General features: G+C 40.9%; 2 protein-coding genes across 4 annotated transcripts in view; one reads left to right on the forward strand and one right to left on the reverse strand.

The window, feature by feature from the left end:
- Positions 1-555: 555 nt before the first annotated feature.
- LOC139931802 (plastin-3) lies at positions 556-20,641 on the reverse strand. Its single transcript, XM_071925403.2, has 16 exons — positions 20,574-20,641; positions 14,041-14,145; positions 13,214-13,365; positions 9,207-9,336; positions 8,849-8,981; positions 8,146-8,227; positions 7,890-8,055; positions 7,616-7,758; positions 4,997-5,092; positions 4,713-4,908; positions 3,931-4,009; positions 3,688-3,805; positions 3,463-3,596; positions 2,160-2,283; positions 1,836-1,960; positions 556-1,716 (listed from the first exon to the last, which is right to left on the reverse strand). The coding sequence occupies exons 2-16, from the start codon at positions 14,099-14,101 to the stop codon at positions 1,584-1,586; spliced, it is 1,872 nt and encodes a 623-aa protein (XP_071781504.1). The 5' UTR covers positions 14,102-14,145; positions 20,574-20,641; the 3' UTR covers positions 556-1,583.
- A 3,077-nt stretch (positions 20,642-23,718) lies between these two features.
- Positions 23,719-23,987, forward strand: part of LOC139931805 (transcriptional regulator ATRX-like) — a 33,176-nt gene continuing 32,907 nt past the window's right edge. For all 3 annotated transcript variants that reach the window (XM_078286550.1, XM_071925406.2, XM_071925408.2), the window contains exon 1: positions 23,719-23,839. In XM_078286550.1, the coding sequence (XP_078142676.1) occupies positions 23,820-23,839 (20 nt within the window). In that variant the 5' untranslated portion in view covers positions 23,719-23,819. The remainder of the gene's footprint in view (positions 23,840-23,987) is intronic.

The following is a 23,987-nucleotide window of genomic DNA, read 5'->3' on the forward strand; positions in this document are numbered from 1 at the left end:
AATAAGTGAAAGGAGATATAATAATACTAATGCTAGTAACTTACTTGTATGTAATAGTGTGCAAGGTGCTTTACCAGAAATCATAAAACACAAGGCATAGTAGTGAAAATATCAAACTTAAGGCAGGCAAATTCTATAAAACATTACATAGAAGCAAGTCTGTAAAAAGTCAAAAGGTTCTTTCCAAAGAACATTTGTTGAGACAAAAACTAGGTGGTAAAAGTCTAAACATTACTTGTATTACTAAGGAAGAAAAGGTGTCACTGGCAAATATGTGACATTTCATAACATGTTACTCAGACTATATTTCAGTTGTAGTTATGGATTTTGAACAGTATTTTTTCATTAAAAACTGTTCTAATTCAGAGAAATGGGAGAGATAATATAGTGCGTCATTTTAAACAGACCAGCCAACATGGATCAAGATATTTTAGGATATTTTACATCATACCTTGGGTATGATACAAATGTCAGATTACAGACTACACAAGGTTTTGCAGTCGACTCCATCGCTATGAAAGAGGTCTATTCCAAAAACTACAGATAACACACATACGCAGTTTTCAATGTCATATTTATTGTTACATATAAAGCACTTAAGAGTAGACATGTGCACAAGACCAAACATAATTATTTGGCCGTTGTCATAGAATATCATGAAGCTACCTGGAATGGAGATATTGTTTATATTTGGTAATGTTGAATACAAAAGAAAAGGGAAAACCTCAAAAGCGCAAATACAAGTCGTCTTTGAGACAGGAAGGCACAGCAGAAGCCAGGAGAGTAAAGTCGGTCTGTTGCTCATCCAACGTAACAGACAAAAAAATAAAGCCCAATACAACAAAGGCCAGACACCCCAAAACAGCATTTACCTCACTTCATAATCCCAAGAAACAAACAAATGACGTGTACAAGAATACAGAGAGCACATCAGGCTTGGTCATTACTATAGTTTGACCTTATGGCTTCTGCATAGAGATATGTAGGAGTTTATGATGCCAGTTATTAAGACATATATGTACTTCAATAAGGGAGAGGGGATGTTCGGGTGTTTTGTGACGTGTGCCACGCCGAAAACATCCAACCTCTCAAACTTCTTCCATTTTGCCAGGTCTAGCAATAATTCATCAGTATGGTATCCAGGAATGTGTGTTGCTTTGTTAACATCAAGGATATAATTAACTTATCAGTCTGTCTGAGTAAAAATATGTAAACAACCTTGCAGCTGGAAATACGCATACGTACTTTAAAAAACAGCATTCTTATACATTAATAAAGAGTTTTGCATATTGAGAAGTAACATACCAAGTTGTCCTCTGTAACACAAGGCCCGTGTCTTTAGCAATTTAGTGTTGTGGGCTTACTTTAAATAAGAGGACAGCACATTTTTCTTCAGTAAACACCTCTATTAATCCAAAGAGGTGGGGATACATGCACATTTTTTTGATTTTGATTGCAAACCGTCACGTTATTCTCATTCAGAAACCGGTCTTCATTCCTTCAGCTGGGGGAGCCCTTTCGAAACGCTAATGGCTTGTGGTTGGGATTTTAATAAGTGCCACACTAACAACACGGCCAGTCTCTTAGGCTCGCTTCATCCCCCGACCCATCAAGCAGGCAAAGACCGTCATCACCATTTTGGGCTTGACCTCCACGAGGTCTTCTGGGAGAGCGTAGACGCGCGCTCCGATCTTCCTCGCCATAGAGACGGCGTATCTAGGAAGGACAATAAAGTTGACTCATATCAGTATTGTTCAAGCGCATTTCCCAAAGTAATGGCAAGACACAAGTTCTCTTTCTTTTGCACTGGTGGTTTTTGTCAGTGAATCTCTTACTTGGCATTCTCCAGCTTGTCGTCTTCAGAGAGGCTGCCTGTCTTGACGAGGTCGTAGGTGATGCTGCCGGGCTGGATGGCATCTATCAGGTCCACCACCGCCAAACTGCTGCTGATCTCCTTGTCCTGATGACGCAGAACACAAAGACTGACAATCCAACACACATGCTTGCCTAATTGGGTTTATTGGACTGATAAAGATACAATCCATATGACACTTTGAGACTGACTGTACTAACTAATTATATCATTAAATTGCCACCAATAGATAATTGGTGCCACGTAATCAAAAAGCAGTAGTCGTAGGGTAGGAAGCCCGGCTAACCTTGAAGCTTGAAATCTTGGTTCCTTTCCCAGCCTCGGACAGCGTGTTATTGACCCATTTTACAATAATGTCGTCATTTGCTTTCTGTCCATCTCCCAAATCCTCCAGTACATTCAGGGTATACCTGAAAGAGTTAGGAAGAAGCATGTTTATTATGCATATGCAGTGAACAATCCAGTTAAATTAAGAAAAAACCTAACACAAAACATCAGGGAGGGAACTTAATCTTTGACTCTGATATTAACTTTGAAGCACACTTTAAAATGTCACAAAATCTGTTTCTTTTTTTTGCATCTTAAGAACATCACTCCAGTGTGGCCGTTCCTTTCAGAAACCAACATCGAACACCAAATGCACGCCACCATTACTAGTAGACTGGACTTCTGTATTACTGTGCTTTCTGGGCCAACCAAAAATTTAAAACTCCGACCCAGAGCATCCAAAGTATGCAAATACTGTAAATAGACCGTCTCTTTGCGACAGGAGGCGACATGGTTTATGGGAAATGTGGTCTTAATTTTGAGAAACACCGCAGTAACAATACCACTGGCATGAGACAGAGGCTACTAACTGTCTCAACCATCTCATTTCTGTCTCATTTGTTTACAGTAATTACACCAAGGTATCACAAATATTTTGACATCGATATATTGATGTTTAAAAATGCAAATTCAATCAAAAACAAAATATCCGTTAGTTGCAGCTCTATTCATTTGTAAATCAATTCATGGTCTTGCACCAAAATATTTGTCTGAGCTGTATATTCCCAGCAGAGCCCACAGATTCCATAATAATAATCTCCTTTAAGTCTCCAAGTCCTAGATAAAGACTTTTGGAGGAGCCTCATTCATTTCTTTGTTTTCAGTCAGTTCCTTGTATGACGTGCTATATTAAACTGATTGATTGGCTGAAAGATTGAAGTACTTGCATCAAAAAGCACGAAAACTATGAAACAGCACTCCAATGAATGAGGAATCTAGCTGTGGGAATTAGATGGAAAAAAACTTCACATCATAAATACTTCTGCAGCAATGCCCCTGAGGTACAAGAAACAAAGAATTCGGGTGTGTGAACATCCAGGACACATTTCAAACCTTCACCATGCCAAGCAGGACCAGTGACAGTGCAAATATATGTTGGGATATTGAGGCAAACTGTAGCAGTGTCTTGTGTTTCCTTGTTACAGATAAAATGGACATTTATTGTTTTCACTTTTCTTTTAACAAATAAAAGGGGATATTTTATATTTCAGTCTTTCTGTTTTATTCCACTTTGAAGCTACACTGAAGTAGTGTTGTTTCACCTTCTCATCAGCTGCCACACCAGGGCGAGAGTCAGGGTGGCGTTGCCATCGTTCAGGTCCTGCCCGCCGATGCCAACAAGGGAGAACTTGGCTGCTGTTTTGCCCAATTCTACTGCATAGTTACAATTCTCCAACTAAGGACACAAAACAAAATAAGTGAGTTTTTTTTTTCTTGTGCTACAGTAGGGAGGATTAAGAGGAATCTCTTCTGTGACAATGGTTCACCTTTTTCATGTTGGTTCCAATCTTGGGGTAAGGAGGCTTGTTGACCTTGTTGGTCCAGTCAACAGGTACTTTAATTTTCTCATAAAGTTGCAGGATGACCATGGCATCCTGTAGGTCTCTAGAAGATAACACCAAAAATAATGTATTTGACAATCATTAACATCAAATAAATATAAGATCGCACCTATTGTGAAAAGTATATTTCAGTATGAAGCATGTTAGTGCTTCCTGTGTGGGACGTACCCGTACAGATGATTGACATGTGGGTTTACTCCCAGGGAATTCATCCAGTTTCGGAACGTTCTCTCTTCCCGTGTCTCACCTAGACAGCAAAGCATCAAGTGGTTTAGAGGGCTTTGTAACATTGTAACCATGTAATGCAGCCTCTGGCAGCCATGTTGGAGGTCCTCAGCTCTTGGGCAATAGTGGCTGTGAACAGATGATTGTGTTTCTAAATGTACAACTTGGCTGCCTCAACAGAACTGAATAGACATTGTTAATTTCTGTGTTGTTTTTGATAACGATACATCAGATTGATTTTGTGTTTAGATAATGTCAGCTCATTAGCTAGCCAACTGTAGTATCTGGTCAGCTAACCATCACATTTTATTTGCGCGCTAGCTAACATATCCAGTAGAGGTTAGCATTATTAGTGGTTAGTAGTCGCAACTTCAGTTTATTATAACATCAGTTTATTTGCTAAATTAGCCCGCTGGCTAGTTGGCTTGGTAACAAAGCTAAAACCTAAATTTGGAAACAAATCTACCTTATAAGGCTATTCACTTAACTTAAAATGTGTCTGAAGGTATCTACACACATCACAACAAACTTTTTAGGTATCTCTCTTTTTCTAGCCAGGTTGTTAAATAGTTATTTGCACACAGCTAATTCTCCAGTGGACCTCCAAGATGATGCCAGACTGGGAGATTTGTGACACAACTGCAAAGCCTCTATAGTAGAAGTTAACGGCCCAGTCTGAAATGTGAGCACAGTCTGAACTCTGCCTCCTCCTCCTCTGTACCAACCTTCCAGCAGTCCCCAGTCAATGTCCTCATTCTCAGGTTTGGTTAGAGATGGATATTTGTTAAAGAGATTGGCCACAAAGGCAAGGTTGAGTTTGGGGTTTCCGCTGACGACGTCAGCTGGGGTGACGAACTGACGGCAGCCCAGCCTGTCCGCCTGCTGCAGCATGGCTTCTGCTCTCTTCACGTCGTCTTTCTCCTGGAGAACACAGACCACATCTTCAGCTCCTATTAAGACACGGACTCTCAATGTTCATGGCAGTTGTGCATGTCTGAAAAGCACTTACGCTGAAGCCTGCCATGTTAATGTCTATGCGTGGCTGGTCTTCCTCTGTGCCTTTTGGGGAGATTTGGTTCAGGAGGTGGAAATATGCCCTGGAGTCCTGGAGAACAGAAGAAAAAAAACAAAAAAACATAGACAAATAATTAGATTTCTGCCGTTGAAGGAACAAGAAATTTCACCGGGAAAAGAAGGACATGCAGAATTTGTATCAAAATAGGGAAGGGGGCCGCCATTATATCAATATTTATTGGGTTCCTGAAAACATACGCATGTGTAGTTCCAATTAAACAAAAGCAAAAATGATAATGTGATGGCTGTGAAACGCTACAGGATACAGTATACAGGCTACAAGGATACAGCCATCTCATTATTATTTCATGCTTTTGTATAATTGGGACTCCACATTTGTTTTAAAAGGTCCCATATTATAGGAATTCATTTTTTTTTCTCAATTTCTATACATATATGATCAAAGATGTTTAATAAAGACTTTGATTTTGTCTGAGTGGTTGAATTTAAAGTTATTGCAATTTCAATAATCCACCCTTTTTTTTTTTTTTTTTTTTTACAGGCAGTTTCAGACTAAACTCCAGTCAACGCATCACAACTGGACTTGTGATAAAGAATCACTGAAATCCGTCCAATCAGGTCAGTTTGCAGCATTTGAACTGGAAAGCCTCTACTCAGCAGGTTTGCCTCATTTGAATTAAAGGAGCTGATGATGTCAGCAAGCATTTGACTGCTCTGCTTGTGAGGACTTGTCTTCAAATTAATTCAATTTAACTAATCCAATTCAGCTATCTTTTTGCATTACTAGAGGCTCCCTTCCCTACTTTGATTATTGTTTTTGCCTCCGGAGCGATGACGTTTGGAAAATGTCACCTGTCTAGGAGTTGATACATTTTATACAACTTGGGAGCAACTTTCAGTGTGCGGAGTCTGTCTTGTATCTGCATCAGATTGGTATTTGTGTGTTTGTGTATTGACAATAGCTTTATACATGTGTCACCAAATGTATCTAGTACTCTACTGATATATAGATTTTCTTCATGAACACTACGTTTGTCTTTATGGTGTATGAAGATTGTGCTACTAGAAAGTGAATTCAATTTGTATTTAATAACTATAAACTAACTATGAAACTATATTCAGAAACAAATATTTAATTTAAAAATGACATTTCAAAAGTGTCAAATGGCAAGATTTTGTTGAGGTTCTTGACTTTCAATTCATTATTTGAAAATGTACTTGTTGAATATGAATTTGAAACATGGAGGAAGCTTTACTCAAACCATCAAAAGGTTGGCAAATTACTTCATTTCAGTTTTTAAAAATTCAGTTTTAGAAATATCAAAGTATTTGATAAAAGCAGCAGAAAACAATCAAAGCAATCAAACTGCCTACCAGCCAATAAGGACCAGGAGAAATCCTGGTTTGATAGATAGATAGATAAATCTTTATTGTCCTCACTGAGGAAATTTGTTTTGACAGCCTGTCAAAAACACTATAGAAAACAGAGCAAAGTAAAAGCAAAGCAAACAAAGCAAAGTATGATGATACAATCCAGAGAAAAAAGAAGGCAGCCCAAACCGTAGCATGGCAGGGAACAATCGATTGCAATAACGTTTGGTATTGTCCAGAGTAGCATTGTTGCAGATCAGAGACCTGTGGTTGCTGCCAGATCAGAGGAGGGTAAAGCACGGCTGACAGGGTTTTCAAGATCTTCTGCTATTAAGAGTGCTTTGCATTTTTACTTTGGTATGCATGAACAGCCGTTGTGCTCAGCTGCAGGAACTTCACTCCAATGTTGTCTCCAGTGCAAACTCAGTTCTGCCTTGTTTTTATATAGTATGAAAGAAAAGGTACTTCAAGGAACCTTTGGATATTCTTTAAACTGAGGCTGAGTAACAAGTAAAACAATGAAGCATTTAAACACATTTGTTTCAGATTTGAGTGTTTATAACTTTAGCAGAATTTTTTGAGTAACAAAGACTTTTTGCTGCAAAAGTGAATAATGTTGCTTTACTTGCTAGCCGACAAAACATTAGTTCATCAAAAACACTGTTTCTTAACTTATGACAACTGCAAGTTCATATAATTATTATGAAACATTTGACATAAGGGGGTATTGGGTTTGCCACTGGTAGCAAGAGAGGGACGCTATGCTTTCAGTCTTACTTTTGGAGCTTTTTTTGTGCCAACACAAACTGCCGTCACCCTACACAACCCTGCGGTGACAGTTGTGTCGAGCAGCCACAGAACCAGTTAGTAAGTGAGAGCATTTAATGGGTTTTACAACAATGGAAAAAAGATGGCAGGTCCTTGCCATGATAGCAAGGATCTTTGAACCAAAAATTATAAAACATCTAGCCACAAGCTAGAGCAGAGCTACAAGCATTTACTACTGGCTAAAACCTCCAGCAGGGAAACAAAGTTGATTTGGATTTATCAGAATTGTTTTTTTCTTAAAATCTGGAGTAGTTTTCACACCAACAGCTGGTGTATACATGCACACGGTGCACTGATTGCTTTGAGTATTTACCAAGATATAGACTTTATTTCTTATTCCTTCACAAGGAAACATGAAAACATGTCCATGACAATTAATAGCAAGCAGGCCCACCTTGATGTCCGAACTGAAGTTGTTGATCTTCTGCCAGCCGGCGTTCTCCAGGTGGAAGTTGGCCCAGCGCAAAAGCAGTTCTTCTGGAGACAGCTTCATCAGGTCCTCCAGGGTTTCCCCGTCTCTCAGCAAGGCTGCCAGTGCTGGGGAGGGGAGTGTTGATGATCAGCTACACCATCAAAAGTTACTTGACAACAGACCAGGAAATCCTAGAGATAAGAAAACCTACTCAAATGCAATGTTATCTAGCGGTCATCGTAACTGTGCCTCACACCTTCGTTCCTGCTGAGCTCTATGTCAGCAAACAGGCCGATCTTGATGATCTGCCACAGCAGGCCCAGCACCAGATGGGGCTTCCCCTCCTTCAGGTCTAGAGCCCCGATGTTCACGACATGGCAGCCAATGGCAGAGGCAGAGTTCAGGGCCAGGTTCAGATTCTCCTGTAAGATACAAAGCATCATCAGCTGGTGGAAGACTCGCATAAAAGTAAGAAAGACAAGCGGTCCTCCCATATGTTCATTGTCACTGACCTGTATTGTGAACGGTGTCAGCTTTTTCTTATTTATTGTCCTCTCATCAATAGTGTCTGGCACTGACAGGTTGATCATTTTGCTGTGTAATCGCAGAAAAACAAACACAAAAGGTTCATGAGGCATCTGATGCTGCATCACATTAGATGGGATAGATGGCAACCTGGATGTTCATGGTTTTCAGTAGAAAAATGACTGCAAACTCCACCAAGTCTGGCAGCAAGTGCCACCTACCGCACCTGCAGATGGAACTTGACAACAAAATGTAATTATCCTAATTTTTGCCTCCTACTGTGGCGGTGAAGACAAACCAAAAATCTGGTGCGCCTGCTCTTTTTGTCCCAATGAAAATAGTGATTAAGCAAATCTTTCTTCTTCTAACTGACCATTTTGAGGTCCAGAAAAACTTTTCTGTGAGAATTACATGTACTGCCAAATTTTGGTGTGGCTGAGCCATTCCAACTTTCTACTTGGCTTCCTATTAATTTATGTTTTGTTTATCAATATGTGCTTGGCAAGAGAAGGCAGTTTGCCGACGTGGTTGACTGACATCCTGTGATGCTGACCGGTATGGCTTTTATTTTTTAGGCCACAATGTGTTGCGAGATGCAGGTATTTGACATTTATACAGCTCCCGTCAGATGGATAGCTAGGAGAGGAAGGTAGTCGCGTTGTCGGCTTGAAGAGCAAACAGAAGTCTCACCAGAGTACTACACCGTCTCCCACAGCCTTGAAGAGAGAGTCTGTTTCGGGGTTCATGGGCAGGACATGTGTGCAGTCAGGGTCTTTTTCCAGAGCAGAGTTGATCCAGTTCACAAAAGCAAATCGCTCCTCCTCTGTAAAGATGAACATATTTAGACAAAAAAGAAACAATATAGGGAAATTTCAATAGGTCATATTGTCCATTATGGTTTCTCTACGGTGGAACTGTCATGGTAAATACAGCATCTCTGTCTCAACTGTGCAAGGTACAAAGTCTACCGTTTACGACAGACATTAGCAGTGGCTGCAGAGTGGAAAGAGATGATGTCCACCGCCTCGGGACTCTTTGTGCATCTTACCAGAGAAGGAGTGTTGCGTCCCTTCGCTGGACAGCTCAGACGTTCCCCCAATGGCCAGGATACCTTCTTTTCTGTTGATGGCCTTGCGGAAACTTTTAGCAATTTCACTGCTCTTCAGCTCTTGGAAGATCTGTAAAAATAATGTCAAACAGTATTGACGGACCAATTAGCATTATGCTGCTAAAGCCCTACTTGACAGATGCTCATTGGTTTGGGGTAAAGTCAATTAATTTTTATTTTTTTTAGGTAATTTTAATCAAGGCATTCATGTTTCGGGCAGTAAAGAGTGACAGATGAGAGAGAGGTGATAAAATGCAACCACACCTCTATTCAAGGTGAGAGCCTTGTAAACCTGTAGCACTGAATTGACAAATAAACTTCCTATCTTAAACATTTAAGTCTTCCAAAATGTAAATCTTCAAAAGCATAGTGTAGCTGCTCATAATGTCATATCAACTGCCAAGACTGTAATAAAATTAATGGATCCAAGCCCATAATATAATAAACTAATGACTGGCAATTACATTCTTGTGTGTTGAATGTCTGTAATGTAATAAAGTAATACTGTAATGACACTTAAATCTCTGCAATTGTTTTTTATTCATTGACCAGTGAAGACGGACTTAAAAAAACATTAAATGGAAATCAATACAATAGCAATTTAAGACATATTTTAAGATTTTTTTGAGAGAGAATATCACTGTGTTGTATAGGCTGACAAATTCATAGGTTTGGCAAATCAATTAGGGACTTTTATACATTTTATAATTAATTGGTAATTGGTAGATGTGAGCGCTAATTACATTTTATGTTGTTGAAAATAAATAATAGCGTCGCCTGGCGCTGTTCACGGCAGCTGCCTCTCAGTATTTGCTTATAGTGCTTTTGCATTGTCAGCATCGCATAGAAGTCTTGACTAGAAAATTCAAACCAGAAAAATTTTACCCTGAAAGCACTAATAGAATCCTTCTTTCTATGTATAGATTTCGCTGATGTGCATTTCTGCAACTCTATTACAAAAATCACACAAAATTATAGTTATTCTGATACTGGTAAATCAATTAGTAGTTTTTGCCATTCAGGTGATAATTACTGTTATTTTGGACATATTTATTTAATTAATTCTTCATATTAGTGTTTCCCTCTGGTGTTGCTCCTCTCTCACTCTCTGTTCCACACACAGCCCGTCTTCTCCTATAGCTACAACTTTATTTTAGTCATCAGGCATGTATAGAGTCCTTTGACCTTTTGTGTAAAAGCCTCAATCATCTCCTCTCCTTTTAGCGCTGTTTGCATGTCTTGTCGTCTTAACGAGCTCTCGTCAACCGCCATGACAACCGAGGTCACTAGGCAGACACAGCAGCGCTGCTGGAACGTCTCCTTTCCATCAGGATGGAAACACAAAGCTGACCATCATTAGGAGCGCCGACAAAACATTTTGAAAATCTACTAAAACACTATTCCAAAATATTGATAATTATATGACTTTTCCCCAAATTTATCAGTCATTTACATCATATTATTATAAAAATGCTGAAAGACTAATAATTATTTTTTTTATTCCATTTAATTTGTTGAATTATTATTATTTTTTTTTTTCCCCCATTTAATTTATTGAATTTGTTCAAAAATTCAATGTGTTCATAAATAAGAGGGGTCCAGGATGAAGGTGTCTTGATCTTATTGTAATAGATTAAACAAATAAATTAGTATTTTACCTTCACACTTCATTCAGTGTTGTCAGCCTATGATTGAATTGTATTAAAAACAACAAACATGTCTTCCCCTATTGGCCTTCAAGCATTCATAATTGCTGCGTTGTGCAGTTTACTTTAGTGATTTCTACTGAGACTGGGCATTCACTAGACACCTAATCTAACTATTACAGCACTGCGTGTGTGAGTGCCAGTGTGTCATTGCGGTTATCAAGTGGGTGCCTCCCATCACAGATGTTTCATGACATTAGGCCCAGGACAGCTCCAGAGGGCTCAGCAGTAAGACACACAGCCACCATCGCACCACACACACCTACAGTCACCCACACTACACTTAGGCTGATCCCCAGTCCACAACTGCACCTAATAATTTCTAAACTCCTGACAACAACAATAGGCTAATGGGAGTGTAGACGGCTATGTGGTGTGAGTTCGAATGTGTTTTAACATTAGGACACAAAGTGCGAGTTGTTTCATACAAAGCTGCTTTGACAATACATATTCTATGTTAATGAGTCTGATACTTCCTGAGCCTGGGATTATCTTTGCTTCATCAGTGACCTCAGCCCTGCAGACCTTGGCATAGTGTGCGACCACAATGAGCTATTCAGCCATGACTTGTTTAAATAGCACACCGCACACCACCACAAACAAACACAAGGTCGCAGGGTGCCAGCTCACACTTTTTGTGCACTCTAGGTAGAAGAGGTAACCACAACATATAATCATGACCTTGCACAGAGGATAAGGATTTCCCCTCAATTCTGCAAGTCTAGCAAGATGCAGACTTTTGTATTCAGTTTCATACTGAGGAAGAGATTTGTTCTAACACATTCAATCCGCATTTGTATGTAAATCAGCTTAATATGAACTTATTTTGATAATGAAAATAAAAACACCAATAAACGAATGTACTTGGTAGAGTGCAAACCTCTGCCAATGCTGAACATTTCTCCAACCAGCAAAGCTGCAGCTCTATCTTCCGGGTTTGATTTTCCGAGAAAACAGCATATGTCATGAATGCGGTGTTGTTTAGCAGCCGACTTGGAATTCTAGATTGTCAGACTTTCCCACCAGTACACGAACGCAGCATAATAGTTATGGCTCAAAAAAAACAATAATCATCTAATGGATGAAATCCCGGATCATTACCAAAATCTAATTAACCGATCCTTGGGCCAAGGGCAATCTGTCCACAACATTTCATCCAAATGTGTTTGTTAATTTTTGAGATATCTCAGCAACTGACTAAAGAAAAAACCAAGCATACCCTTGTTTTTTCCTACTAGTTGTGATATCATACATAATTGTGGCTAAACCCACATAAGAAAACAGCTGAATCCTAAAATCCTGTCAGCATAAAACTATGAGAACTGCCTAAAATAGTAAGATTACGAATGAGCCCATTACACTCCACCCCAAATTCATATCAGGACTGAAACATCTGTTGGGTGAAGTTAACGTCTGCCTCTGTGTAGCAACGCTGTGCCCATCAGTGCTTTACCTGAGGATCAATTTGTAGATATATTCACTTGCAGCAAGTTTACCAAGACAAGTTCTCCTCTTAATCTTAAAAAAATAAAGTAAACAGCAGGATTCATACAACTTTTAAGGGTTAAATTCAACCACCTCCAAATGCGCAGTTAGAGCTTTTCGAACACAATAAAGTCTTGATAAATCAATCTCTTTTCACTTTTAGCTGTTTTCATAGTCGGGGTTAGGCTTGAACAATGAAAAAATGAACTACTTTTGCAGAAACACATTTTTACAATCATCCATTCCATTACTGTGAGACATGTAAGGTATGAAAAAAAAAAGTGGTTGTGGTCGTCTCTGGTGGCTGAGCAGGCCGAGCCTCATACCATGATACAGTGCTTTTGAATTCTCAAAGAAAGAAAACACACAGCGAGGTTTTGTTCAGCCCTGCTGTAGGGGGATCTTAACATTTTGAATCCTGCTGCGGCCCTGCACCAGAGGCTGCCCCTGTGAATGACTGCTCTCTCATCACTGGCGAAACAAAATACTGGAACTCACACCACTTTGCTGACCTCATTTCCTCATTCCCTGAGTGTTCAGCTCTATTGTGCACGTAGCGAACGCTCGGCTGCTAAAAGCGGCTTTGCATAGCGGTCCCGCTCAGGAGCCAGTGGTGCTTTAGTCAGAAAAGAAAACAGAGACCAACTCACAGCAAGAAAATCTCTGACCAATAGGGAAAACTGGCCAAACTTGCTCTGCTGGTACCGACTTCTTGAGAAGAGTACACAAGCAGTTCCGAGCTCCTAGTCAACGTACCGCCACAAACTCATCGAAGCTGATCTTATTATCCTTGTTGCGATCAAGTTTCTGGATGATCTCTCGGACCCTGTATCCGGGCTGGGGAAGGTTGGCCACTTTGAAGAGCTCATGGAGTTCATAGTCACAGATAAAGCCGTTGCTGTCAAGATCTATAGAAACACAATAAGGAGGATCAGACACCAGGAGATATGGTACAGTTGAGTCAAAGAGGTATTAGATGCTCATGCAATTAGACAAGTGCACTGGCGCTTTCTAGGTGCTCGGGTGGAGGGGTAGGGGCGGGGGTGGGGGGTATGCATGACTGGAGTGAGTGAAACTACATTGACATTTAAAACTCCACCTGTTAACACCAAAGTGCTGTGGTAGCACAGTGTTGCTGTAACAAAGAAAATCGCTGAACAAAATATTTAATTCATGCCATTACAGTTAGAAAATCACCAAACTACTTCCTGGTATGCTACTGTAGGACGGTCCTAGAATGGAAATACACAATCAACAAGAATTATATTTTCTTTTTTTAACCTCTATCTGTCTAATAAAGCCAGTGAACAAGCCCTCAACTCTCCATCTCTTTTCACACAATCAAGCCAAACCCGTGAAAGAGATAACAGAAGGGTCAGGCATTTTTGTGCCGGCTTTTTGAAGTATGAACAATGAGAAAAGTATGTAATCCTAATTCATGTTCTTTATACATTCTAATCATAAAAATGAGGAAGTGTGGAGGAGATGGCATCTGGGGCTCAGACTGCCCAGATGTTTCACCATCAATGCAGGGGCTGTAACAGCTACGGACTGGCGTAAGAGTGATATTGACTTTTACTCACCAACTTTCCCGAAGGCCTCTCTCAGTTCTTCCAGCTCTTCTTTCGCAATCTTTCCTGCCATTTTCCTGTGATTGACCTGAGGTGGTCAGTCAGAGAAAGGTGGGACTGTAGAGAGAGAGAAAAAAGCACCCAGTCATCAATGGGGTCTTAAAAGGGGCAGAAGGGAGGATGTAGAGGAACCGCATCCTCACCGGCTTCCCTTAACACTCCTTTCAACCCCTACAACTGCTGGCCAATTCAGAAGACTGCGAAGGGATCCTGCACCCTCATACCTCCAGTCCTTCACACCAGCCGGCCACTAAAGGCAGCCTGGCTCTCTCTTCCCTGGTCATCGCTCAACAGAGTCACTCAGCTCTTCTCCCTCCTCTCTAATAGTGGCATGACTTTCCCTCTTCTGTCAGAAGAGCAGAGTCACTCCCCAACTTCTGGCAGAGGCTGAAAACTCATTTTAGTACCTCACATCTCCCCACTGAATCACATCCCCTGTTCTCTACTCACTCCAAATGCTCTAAAAATCCCTTCGACCTCCCTCCTTAGCTCTTATTTTATTTCTTTTCCCAGTACTTCTCCCTTACATGATCACTGTATGGTCCTGTCTGTTTCACAGTCCAGTACAGAGCCTCTGTACCGTGGAACAACCTGCCAGAGGAGCCAGTTAAGCATTTTAAATCATTTCTTAAAGCCAATTTTATTAAAATTGCTTTCCGCAACAATTCTTTAAAGCCCTGGACAGATAGGAAGCGTCAGTGGACAAATAGAAGATCAGCTGGTCACTCCTGCAGTTCATGGATGTCAGAAAACATTGTACTTTGGAGGTCTGTTCCCCGCGTCGACGCTCTGAAACTGAACCGAGTTCTGAGCTGAAGCTGGGAGCCGCCTCAAAACAGTTTGACTGCCACTTAACGCCACTAGTTTGCCTGCAGCCATTGAGAATAATAGGTGCATTTGTTGGTGCTAGCATCTGACGCTTTCTATCTGTCCAGGGCTTTAGATTCTTAATTCTTTGGCCTCATTTATTATTGACTAGTTTTTATGTAATGTCTTTTTGTCTTTGTAAAGCACTTTATATAGAAATGCTATTATTATCATTATGGTCAGAGGAATATTCCCAGTGCACTATATGGCCCTGACCTTGCACTCCTTACTACTGGTTTCTTGTAATTTTGGTGATCTAAGATTATTCCTGAAAACTAAGCTACTGATAATGGGAAGAGACGGTGATGGAGTCTAATATTATGTGACTACATAACAGCTAGAATATTTGTGTGACCTCTGTTAGATCTCCAATATTCAACGAGCATGATGACCATATCTGAGACGGTGTGGGTAATGTTTTTATATTTGAGCAGTGAAAAGCACTGCCACCACCCAGAGAGACTCATCTAGATGTATAAATACTTGAGCTACGAAGCAAGGCAACAGCCTGTGGGACTCGATCTGTCAGCTATTTTTCTTGACAAGGGAATCTACTCGTTCATAAACAACTGTCAGGCAAAAGAACCATCTGAATATCACTTAAAAAATAAGGCATTCCTCCAAGCGCCTCCTTCTCATGCTCTAGTGGTAGAGGAATGCAATAGGCCTGAGCAGAGTGTGCTTCACTTATAACAGAGGTGAGCGGGGAGTGCTGTGCCGCCTCACTCTCACTCCGGTCCAAGGCTGAACTGGAATGATAGCATTCCTTTCTGACCGAGGTTTTCACACAACAAAGCACAGGCGGACAAAAAAAGGTTTAGACTGAAATTAATTAAGGAACACAGCTTTTCAGGACAGAAAGTGTCCTGATCTCCTCATCTGGAGTACAGATCCTTCGTTTTCACAGAATGAATTCGTCCCAGAGAAGCTGGGCAAGGCCAAGTCTGACTTCCATATTGCTACATGTGCAAAACAGTATTAAAATATTGATGAGGTGATACGCAGTTACAGAAATGGATCAGGAGTCATAATCCATCTGTTTTATCATTCTAAAAATATCATTGAATATAAGCCTATATCCTGGGGATCTAGTCTCTCTCTATCCGCAGTAGCTACTAGCATCACAGGCACACATTCAAGAAGACAAACAATGGACAAAAGTCGTGAAACTGTGCAACCTCCTCCATGAATGAAACTATTGATTGTATTCAGGAAAGATGATTCAACAGCAGCCATGCGGGGACCAAGATGTGACTCAGTTCCTACAATGCTATTTTATGAGCCTACAAAAGCCTGTGATATTATCAAGTAATGAAAACTATTCTAGAGCAAGTTGCCCCAACAAGGCCAATCAAATGACATCACGTTTATGTTGTTTGTATTAACAATACAAAAAGACAAACGCACTAGAGAATAGATTCTAGGTAATAGCAACAACAAGGCCAAATTTGTCAATTTAACCAGCAACAACTCTAAAACAGACATACTTTTTTTATATTTCACTCACTGAAAGAGGGAGAACGGAGTGTTTTTCTTGTACAAATCAGGGCAAGTACGAAGCCCTGACTAAACGATTAGGAAAATGACGATGCGAGAGTTGCTATATTTAACTTTTCTCCAGAAGGATGTGAAATGAGGCTGCTGAAGTCGGCCCAGCTACAATAAAGGCCTACAAACATTACCTCATTTGCCAACCCTTGTCACACCCTCGACAGGGAGGAGAAGAGGGGTTAAGTACATGGAGCGCAGGGCACAGATGGCAACAGACAAATGTGAGGGGTGTCACTGGTGTACAGAAGAAAAGAGGGTTTGTTATCACCACCATAAACCAAGGCAATAAATCCTTTGTAACGTTAGAAAATGAGTCCTGAGTGTCAGGCTCCAAAGACAGTTGCTGTCCTTGACAGCTGGACTGCTTGCTTGGAGAGCACAGAAACATTCCTGCACTGTTCAACTAAATGTAATAGCAGCCTCTCGAATGCAGCAGCCCACGTTTGCCTGGAAGCATGACAATACCTCTGATAGAGTTCAAATACATTATTGAAATGTCAATACAAAGGCAATGCTTGGCTGCAATACAAGAGTACAACAGAGCAGAATGATGCTATCGGCTCTTGACTTACGGTTAGACTAAACTGTGTAGGAAAAAAAACTTCTTTCCAAAATTAAAACAAAGTTCAGCATTTCTAACTGAATTCAGCTAAACTACATTCTTGTTAGGTGGGACTCAACATAACCAAACGGCTCCATAGGGATCTTGTGATAAAGCGAAAACAACACATGCAAGTCCCACACACACACAAGTATTTCCTTCCAAGTACCAGCTTTAATTGCTTAGCCAAAAACAGCACATCAACACCATTTACAATTGCCTTTGATGGATCTTTCAGTCAATTTAAAGAGGAGGGCTGCTCCCAGATGGCAGAGTGAAATGTGTCGAGCCAACAGACCCCGCCCTGCCAGTGTTTCATCCACACAGTTAGGCCTACATGGGAAATGTGAGGCACACAAATAGACTGGGCACCCTTCCCAAGTGTGGTCAAGTTCATGTGCACACACCCAACATAGTCTGGAGAACATGGACATTTTCAGCCCTGTCACAATCACATGCAGATGTGAAGCAAACCGGCTTAAAAAGACGGCGCGCTCCATAACACTAGCCCCTCATTTCCTTTTTCAGGCTGTGTGGGTAAGATAAGCACAGCCATGCTGACAGGTAGGGAAGAGGTGACGAAAACAAACAAGTTCAGTTTACACAACTCAAAATACACTGCTGTGAGCATAACACCCTGGGTTGTGTTTAGGGTTGTTATAAAAGCATCCGAAGCTTTGGCTATATGGTGGCTCATCTTGGAAATATTCAAATTAAACAGCCACATGAGAGGGATCCCTGGCAGTCAATAGCTAACCTTTGTAGCTCAGTCAAACCACTTGTTCTATAAAGAGAACAATTTTTCACCGACTGTGTAAGGGAAGCAGTGTGTTGCAGAGTCACAAGCAAGAAAAGGTGTTAACACAGGAATCCTTAATGCCCATCACAAGGGAATGTCATTAGACAGGTTGCTGAAGTTGTTTCTACTTCAAGTAAGCGGCCACACCTACAAGGGTTTGCCATTACTAAATACTTTGACAACACAAGCGCTTTAAAGCATTAGCCTATCCTATAACTGCTGCAAACTCTGAGGGTCACAGCTGTACGGTACTACCTACGCACTTCGTCGGGTGACGAAGTGCGTAGGTAGACCATCCTTCAAACAAAACCCACATGTCAGCAAGCATCCACTCTGCTGACAAGACACTGAATCCCTACCTCCAGTGCTGCTGTTCTGTAGCTGAACCTGACCTCTGACCTCCCTGTGGAGGGGGTCAAATGTCAATTTCCTCATGGGGATCAATGAACTATCACATTATTAGTAGTAGTACAGTAAAATGCAGCACAAAACAAAGCCCCTGTACTTTCCACCCGAGCCTATCCTCCTCAGAGTAATACATAGTAGCCTATTTGTATAGCACTTTTCAAAACAAAGTTACAAAGTACTTTATTGAAAATGAAACAAACATAGGTAGGAGCTATTGAGATAAAGAGGCTACAGCCACCATGAATTAAAAACAGGGTTATGTAAGAATAAAACCGGCAAATATAACAAGAACAAATTACATGACAGCCTGCCTGTAAATGGCTTTGAACACTTTCTCTGCACTGAGTAACAGCTGAAGGCACCTGTTTGACATCCTGACAGAACATAAAGTGGGGCAACCTGTTCATTTGCACAGGTGTGAGTGTGTGCAAGGGTGGAAACGAATGTTATGCACACTCCCTCTTCCTTCTTGACTGTCTGGTTCCTCTTCATAGAGATAATATCACAAATTTAATGTCTGCATTTAAAAACACCCAGGTGCTCTCACATGGGTTTGGAGCATGAGCGAGGCAAATGTCCAAACTCACGGATCTTACCTCATCTGCTGTTAACAACTGTACACATACCACACATGCATAAGCAATTTGCGCTCACTTTAATGACGAGCACAGTTACAATGAATTTGAGCATTTCCCTTTCCCATTAGGAATGTGCTAATAACACTTTTCACTGCTGATACCAAGAGCACAACTTCGAGTGTCTCCTGGTACTGAGAATGAATCTAAAAAGAGACTCACTCATGTCTTTAACAACTAAACAGCTGTTAAAACATTTGTATGGAAGCACTGTCTCTCCACGCCCCCCCAAATAAAGTACCTATAATACAAGTAAAACAAAGGCCTACTGAACAATGCTATGAGGAACCAACGATACTGAGGGAAGGAACAGGACCAGCAATGAGGGAAGTTCACCCATGTATCACACTTTACATCCTAAATCACAATATTCATCAAATTACAAGGTAGTTTGTTTTTTGACAATATCATACTGCCTGATTGAACAACAGTGATGGCAAATATTCCACTGTGATCCTAGATGTAACTGCCCACATGAGTCTGTAGGGGAAATCTGGTAAACCACCAAGTAGTAAGCTGGTTTACATAGGCTTCATAAAAATAAAATTAAATAAAAACCAAAGAAATCTCTGTTGGAGAATCAACTATACCAGTTGGTATAGCTCTTTCTTCATTCAACCGTGACAGGCGAGGGAGGAGCTTGTCTATTAAATGGAAGGTAAAACATTTACCAGGAAGGCGCTGTCATCATACAAAGTGTCAACAAGACAAACGTGGCAGATCTGTCATTAAGATCAGGGGAGTGAATTGTGACCTTAAAAACTGATAGTAAAAAGGCAACAACACTGAGGTTACACACACACACACACACACACACACACACACACACACACACACACACACACACACACACACACACCCAGCATGGGAGAGGAGTGGGTCCACTTGATTTAACCAATCCATATGTTTGCATTGTGGACTGGCATCAAGAGTCCTTACCCTGCTGTGTGTGTGTGTGTGTGTGTGTGTGTGTGTGTGTGTGTGTGTGTGTGTGTGCGCGTGTGTGTGTGTGTGTGTCTCCTTATGTACCGGGACAGTTTTAAATGCAGTGCAGGGTCCGCCTATCCAGCTGCCTCCGGTGTGCGCCGATGTACTAAAGGAGCAGACTTAAGTTATGTCTCCCCCGTTCGTTGCCTTCACAGGGACTTAATCATGTTCACAAACATGGACTGATATTTCCAAGATCACAGAGATAACATGTACCTTCTCTTAAAAAAATTCCCAAGACATATTAAATGTAACAACTAGTCCTTCTTGGGTTAATGAATCAGCTACCTTAGGTGTTTGCCTGGAACTTCTGCCAAAAGTTATCCGGACACCATCCAGGACTCTAGGTTTTTTCAGTATTTCTACGGGCTGCCTAGCATCGTGAGCAGACGGGATGAATAGGCTACAGTGAAGGTGTAGCTAAAGCTAGCCGGCTAGCAACAGACATGCAAGTTTTATAGGCAGGAAACAATCCCTGTTTACCCTCGCAAAGCTACCTGTCTAGACATAACATAACGACTGTCACGGAGAGGACAAATTAGAACACGGAGGTTATTTTAACACAAAGCGAGGAAACAAACTCTAACTGTATGTCGCTGGTTCTTAGACTCGAAGTTGCCAGGAAATTGCTACTCACTTTCGGTGCTCCTGAAATTCCAGACAGCGTCCAGTCTGGGGTCCTGCCTCCTCCACGTAGAGACAAAGTAGACAGCGGATGGAATGTTTTCCCCGCCCCTCCGGTGACGTCACCGCCAGACAGGGACGTTACGAGCGGGCCGTTCCAAGCCAAGCCCGCAGAATCAACCGTCCCATATAAGCGTATTGTTGTTGAAACAGCGAGTTTAGAAATTATCGAATAGCGGTGGGAGCTGGGGATGGGCCTAAACATAAGCACAGGACAGTGTAGGTGAATTCAGCTGTATTTGGTATCAAAGGGGGTTTCTGGGCCGCAAGAAACCAGGTGCCCACTTGATAACCCCAGTGACACACCCGCACTTCTATACTCAACCTGTAACATTTAGGCTGGTGAATGGTGCTGCCTGGTCTGATGGTCCTGTAGATTTATGATGGTGTAGCCTGTTGTCCTCTATAGTCGCCATTTGTGGGTTAATAGATCATTCTTTTGACTTCTGAATTGGGCTTCTGTGTGAATACTCATCTTGAATTATGGCACAATGGCTCCCAACATCAAATCCTGTGTATTGGTAAAATAAAAAATAGTAAAAAGAAACACTCTCTTACCTGCAAAAGTTTTACTTTAGATGGTATGGAGATGGTATGGCTGTTAAGAGACTGTGTGTGTGTGTGTGTGTGTGTGTGTGTGTGTGTGTGTGTGTGTGTGTGTGTGTGTGTGTTGTGGTCAGTTTCCAGTGACCTTAATACTTAATGGTATTTTCTTTTTATCTCTTATGCTGTCACAAGGATATTTCCTATTGGTGTGTTATATATAGTTCATAGTTGTTCTGGGATATTTCTATAGTGCCCTCTTAAAATGTTTCATCGGCTTACTATCATTCTTTTTTCAAAGGTTAACTTACATGATGCTGACACCATTAGGGGAGACCAGGGTTCGATGTCACAAGGGTAAGTTGTCACAGGGACAGTAATTAAAAAGATAGCAAGGCCAATTACACATGTTTGCTTTCTTGATAAGAGGCTTGATTGTTTCCACCGTTCAGTGGACATAATGCAGAACTTTATCACAGACTGGCCAACATGTAATAAGCTAATCTTACACCATGTTGTAGGCTACATTGTGAAAATCCAATAACTTTGATGAGTGTACATAAGTAATTACTGCCATGTAATTTAAACAGTCAATGTTTCCAAAGAATGATTTTGATCCTATTAAAACTATTTGGAGTGAATGATGTGCTTCACATTGCTGCTTCATCAGGTTCACCTCTGTACGTTACCGTTGACTTAGTTGCTGATTTTCATAGGCTGCTGTTTGACAAGACAGCATGACACCATGCAACCCCTCTGTAAATAATTATTTTTGGTCATAGACACAATAATTAGACTTTCTCTCAACAGCACGGTGACAACATGCCATATAGCTACAGTCTAAAAATCCTGCAAGGAAAGAAACTGTCACAAGTTGTCAAGGTGTGAAAATCAGCAGTTATTTTTGCTTGACAGACATTATAAAAAGTGTAAATGTTAAATAGTTATCACTGTCGGCTCACAACGAAAAGAACCTTGATCACAGGGGTTTGATCCCCGGCTCTTTCTGTGTGGAGGTAGCATGTTCTCCCTGTGTTTGTGTGGGCTTCCTTCCTGAGTGTATTTGTCTGTGTGTTGGCCCTGTGATGGACTGGTGGTCTGTCCAAGGTGTTTTGCTGTCTGCGGCCCAGTGCATGCTGGGATAGACTCCAGTCCTCCTGACCCTGAAAAGGAATAAGCAGGTTAAGAAAGTTAATGAATGAAATTGTCAGTGCTGAGGAATAAACCGATGAGTAAAAAAATGTGACGGCTAACCCTGGCCTCCCCTATAGGCTACTGTTTTAACAATTATATTAGCTGAGAAATGTGGATAAACTCTATTTCACAAATTAAAAAAGTGAGTAAATCATGTTTCGGTGACTTTACCCTCCACTGTACGTTATCTGTGTCCAGATACCAAAACCTTGCTGTCATTATAGCATTAATAAGCTTTAACTGTTTTGCATTCAAGGTCTTACTGTCTGTTTATTTTTTTATTTATCTTTGGGCTACCTTGGAAGACCTTTCCTCATTGTATCATGTGGATGTCATCAATAGGACGAATTAAGTTTCAGTTGTAATAGGCCTTCCAACACCTGGTTTCAAGAAACTGGCACCTAGAAACAACTGATCACAGGTTATACCATGGATTTCTCGAAATCATTGTGTAAATTATAAACGACAAAGTTAACTAAGGGGACAGATCTGGAGTCTATTCATTCATTTCTGTTGTGGCACAGATGAAAGGAAACGCGTCTGGCTCCACCTGCTGGACAATCAGTTCACCCTGCTGTAACAGGCGTTTTACCTGTTCTGGATTCAGAGATGAGAAAAAAAAATTCTCAACAACTCAACAAACCTACTTCACTTTCAACAAATGTATCAAAATAAACTACAAATTACTGGCAAGTGTATTTAATTAAAACAATTTTATTTAATCAACATAGCCGAAAAAGTCATGTCATGGGACAAGATATCCAACATTGGTATGCTTAGGGGACAGAGCCGGATTTGACAGGTCTGGACAATATTATAATCAGACTCTGTGGTCCATTCGTGTTTTTTTATGAATATGCACAAATTGGGATATCCCAAATAATCAATATTCATTAAGAAGTTAGGTGTTATGGAAGCTGACATGCTCCAACTGGCCTATGTGCTCACTGTCAGGTTGAGAGTCAGTCGAACATGTGATTATGCAGTGTGGAGAATATGAGGAGGAAAGAGAACAAATGAAAGAAGGATTTAAAAAGGCGGGAATCAGGGAATTTAACATGAAGACAATAATAATGAACGTATCAAGTGGCACATGTTGCAGAATTTTATTTTATTTTATTTATCAAACAGGATTAAAAGGTAGAATCTAGTCTCTGGTTCACACTCCGAAGCAGAGGGTGGCGATAATGCACGCTGGTTGCGAACCACGTTTAAAAGACAAGAAGAAGAAGCAGAAGAAGAAGCAGAAACAGCAGCAGCAGTTGTGTACTCTGTAATGAACAGAACTACAAACGTCCCCTGCCTGGGTATCAATTCCAGTTGACTCTCTTACGTGTGTTTACTCTTTGATGCTGGCCGCAGATTGACCGCCATATTTTTACCAGATGAGATAGGTACGATGAGATGATACGCTTTTGAACGACGTCGGTTGTTCAACTGCTGTATTCTCTGGCTTCTCGAGATGTCTACGGGAATGCTGAGGTAAAGTAATTGAGAAATGAATTGCGTTTGGTTGCTATTCACTAATTCACTAACGAGCATGAACCTACTAGCTAGCTGCATCAGCTAGGTTGCTAGCGTCTAGCTAACGCCAGCTAACTCCGGTGTTTGTAACTTTAGCATTTTTCAA

This window comes from Centroberyx gerrardi, chromosome 11 (assembly GCF_048128805.1).
Source record: "Centroberyx gerrardi isolate f3 chromosome 11, fCenGer3.hap1.cur.20231027, whole genome shotgun sequence".
Lineage (NCBI taxonomy): Eukaryota > Metazoa > Chordata > Actinopteri > Beryciformes > Berycidae > Centroberyx > Centroberyx gerrardi.

Coding starts and splice junctions, on each gene's coding strand:
- LOC139931802 (XM_071925403.2), bottom strand. CDS start 14,101: ATGGCAGGAAAGATTGCGAAAGAAGAGCTGGAAGAACTGAGAGAGGCC. Junction 13,366..14,040: donor AGAGGCCTTCGGGAAAGTTG/GTGAGTAAAAGT, acceptor GTGTTTCTATAG/ATCTTGACAGCAACGGCTTT. Junction 4,010..4,712: donor TGACTGGGGACTGCTGGAAG/GTTGGTACAGAG, acceptor TTTGCTGTCTAG/GTGAGACACGGGAAGAGAGA.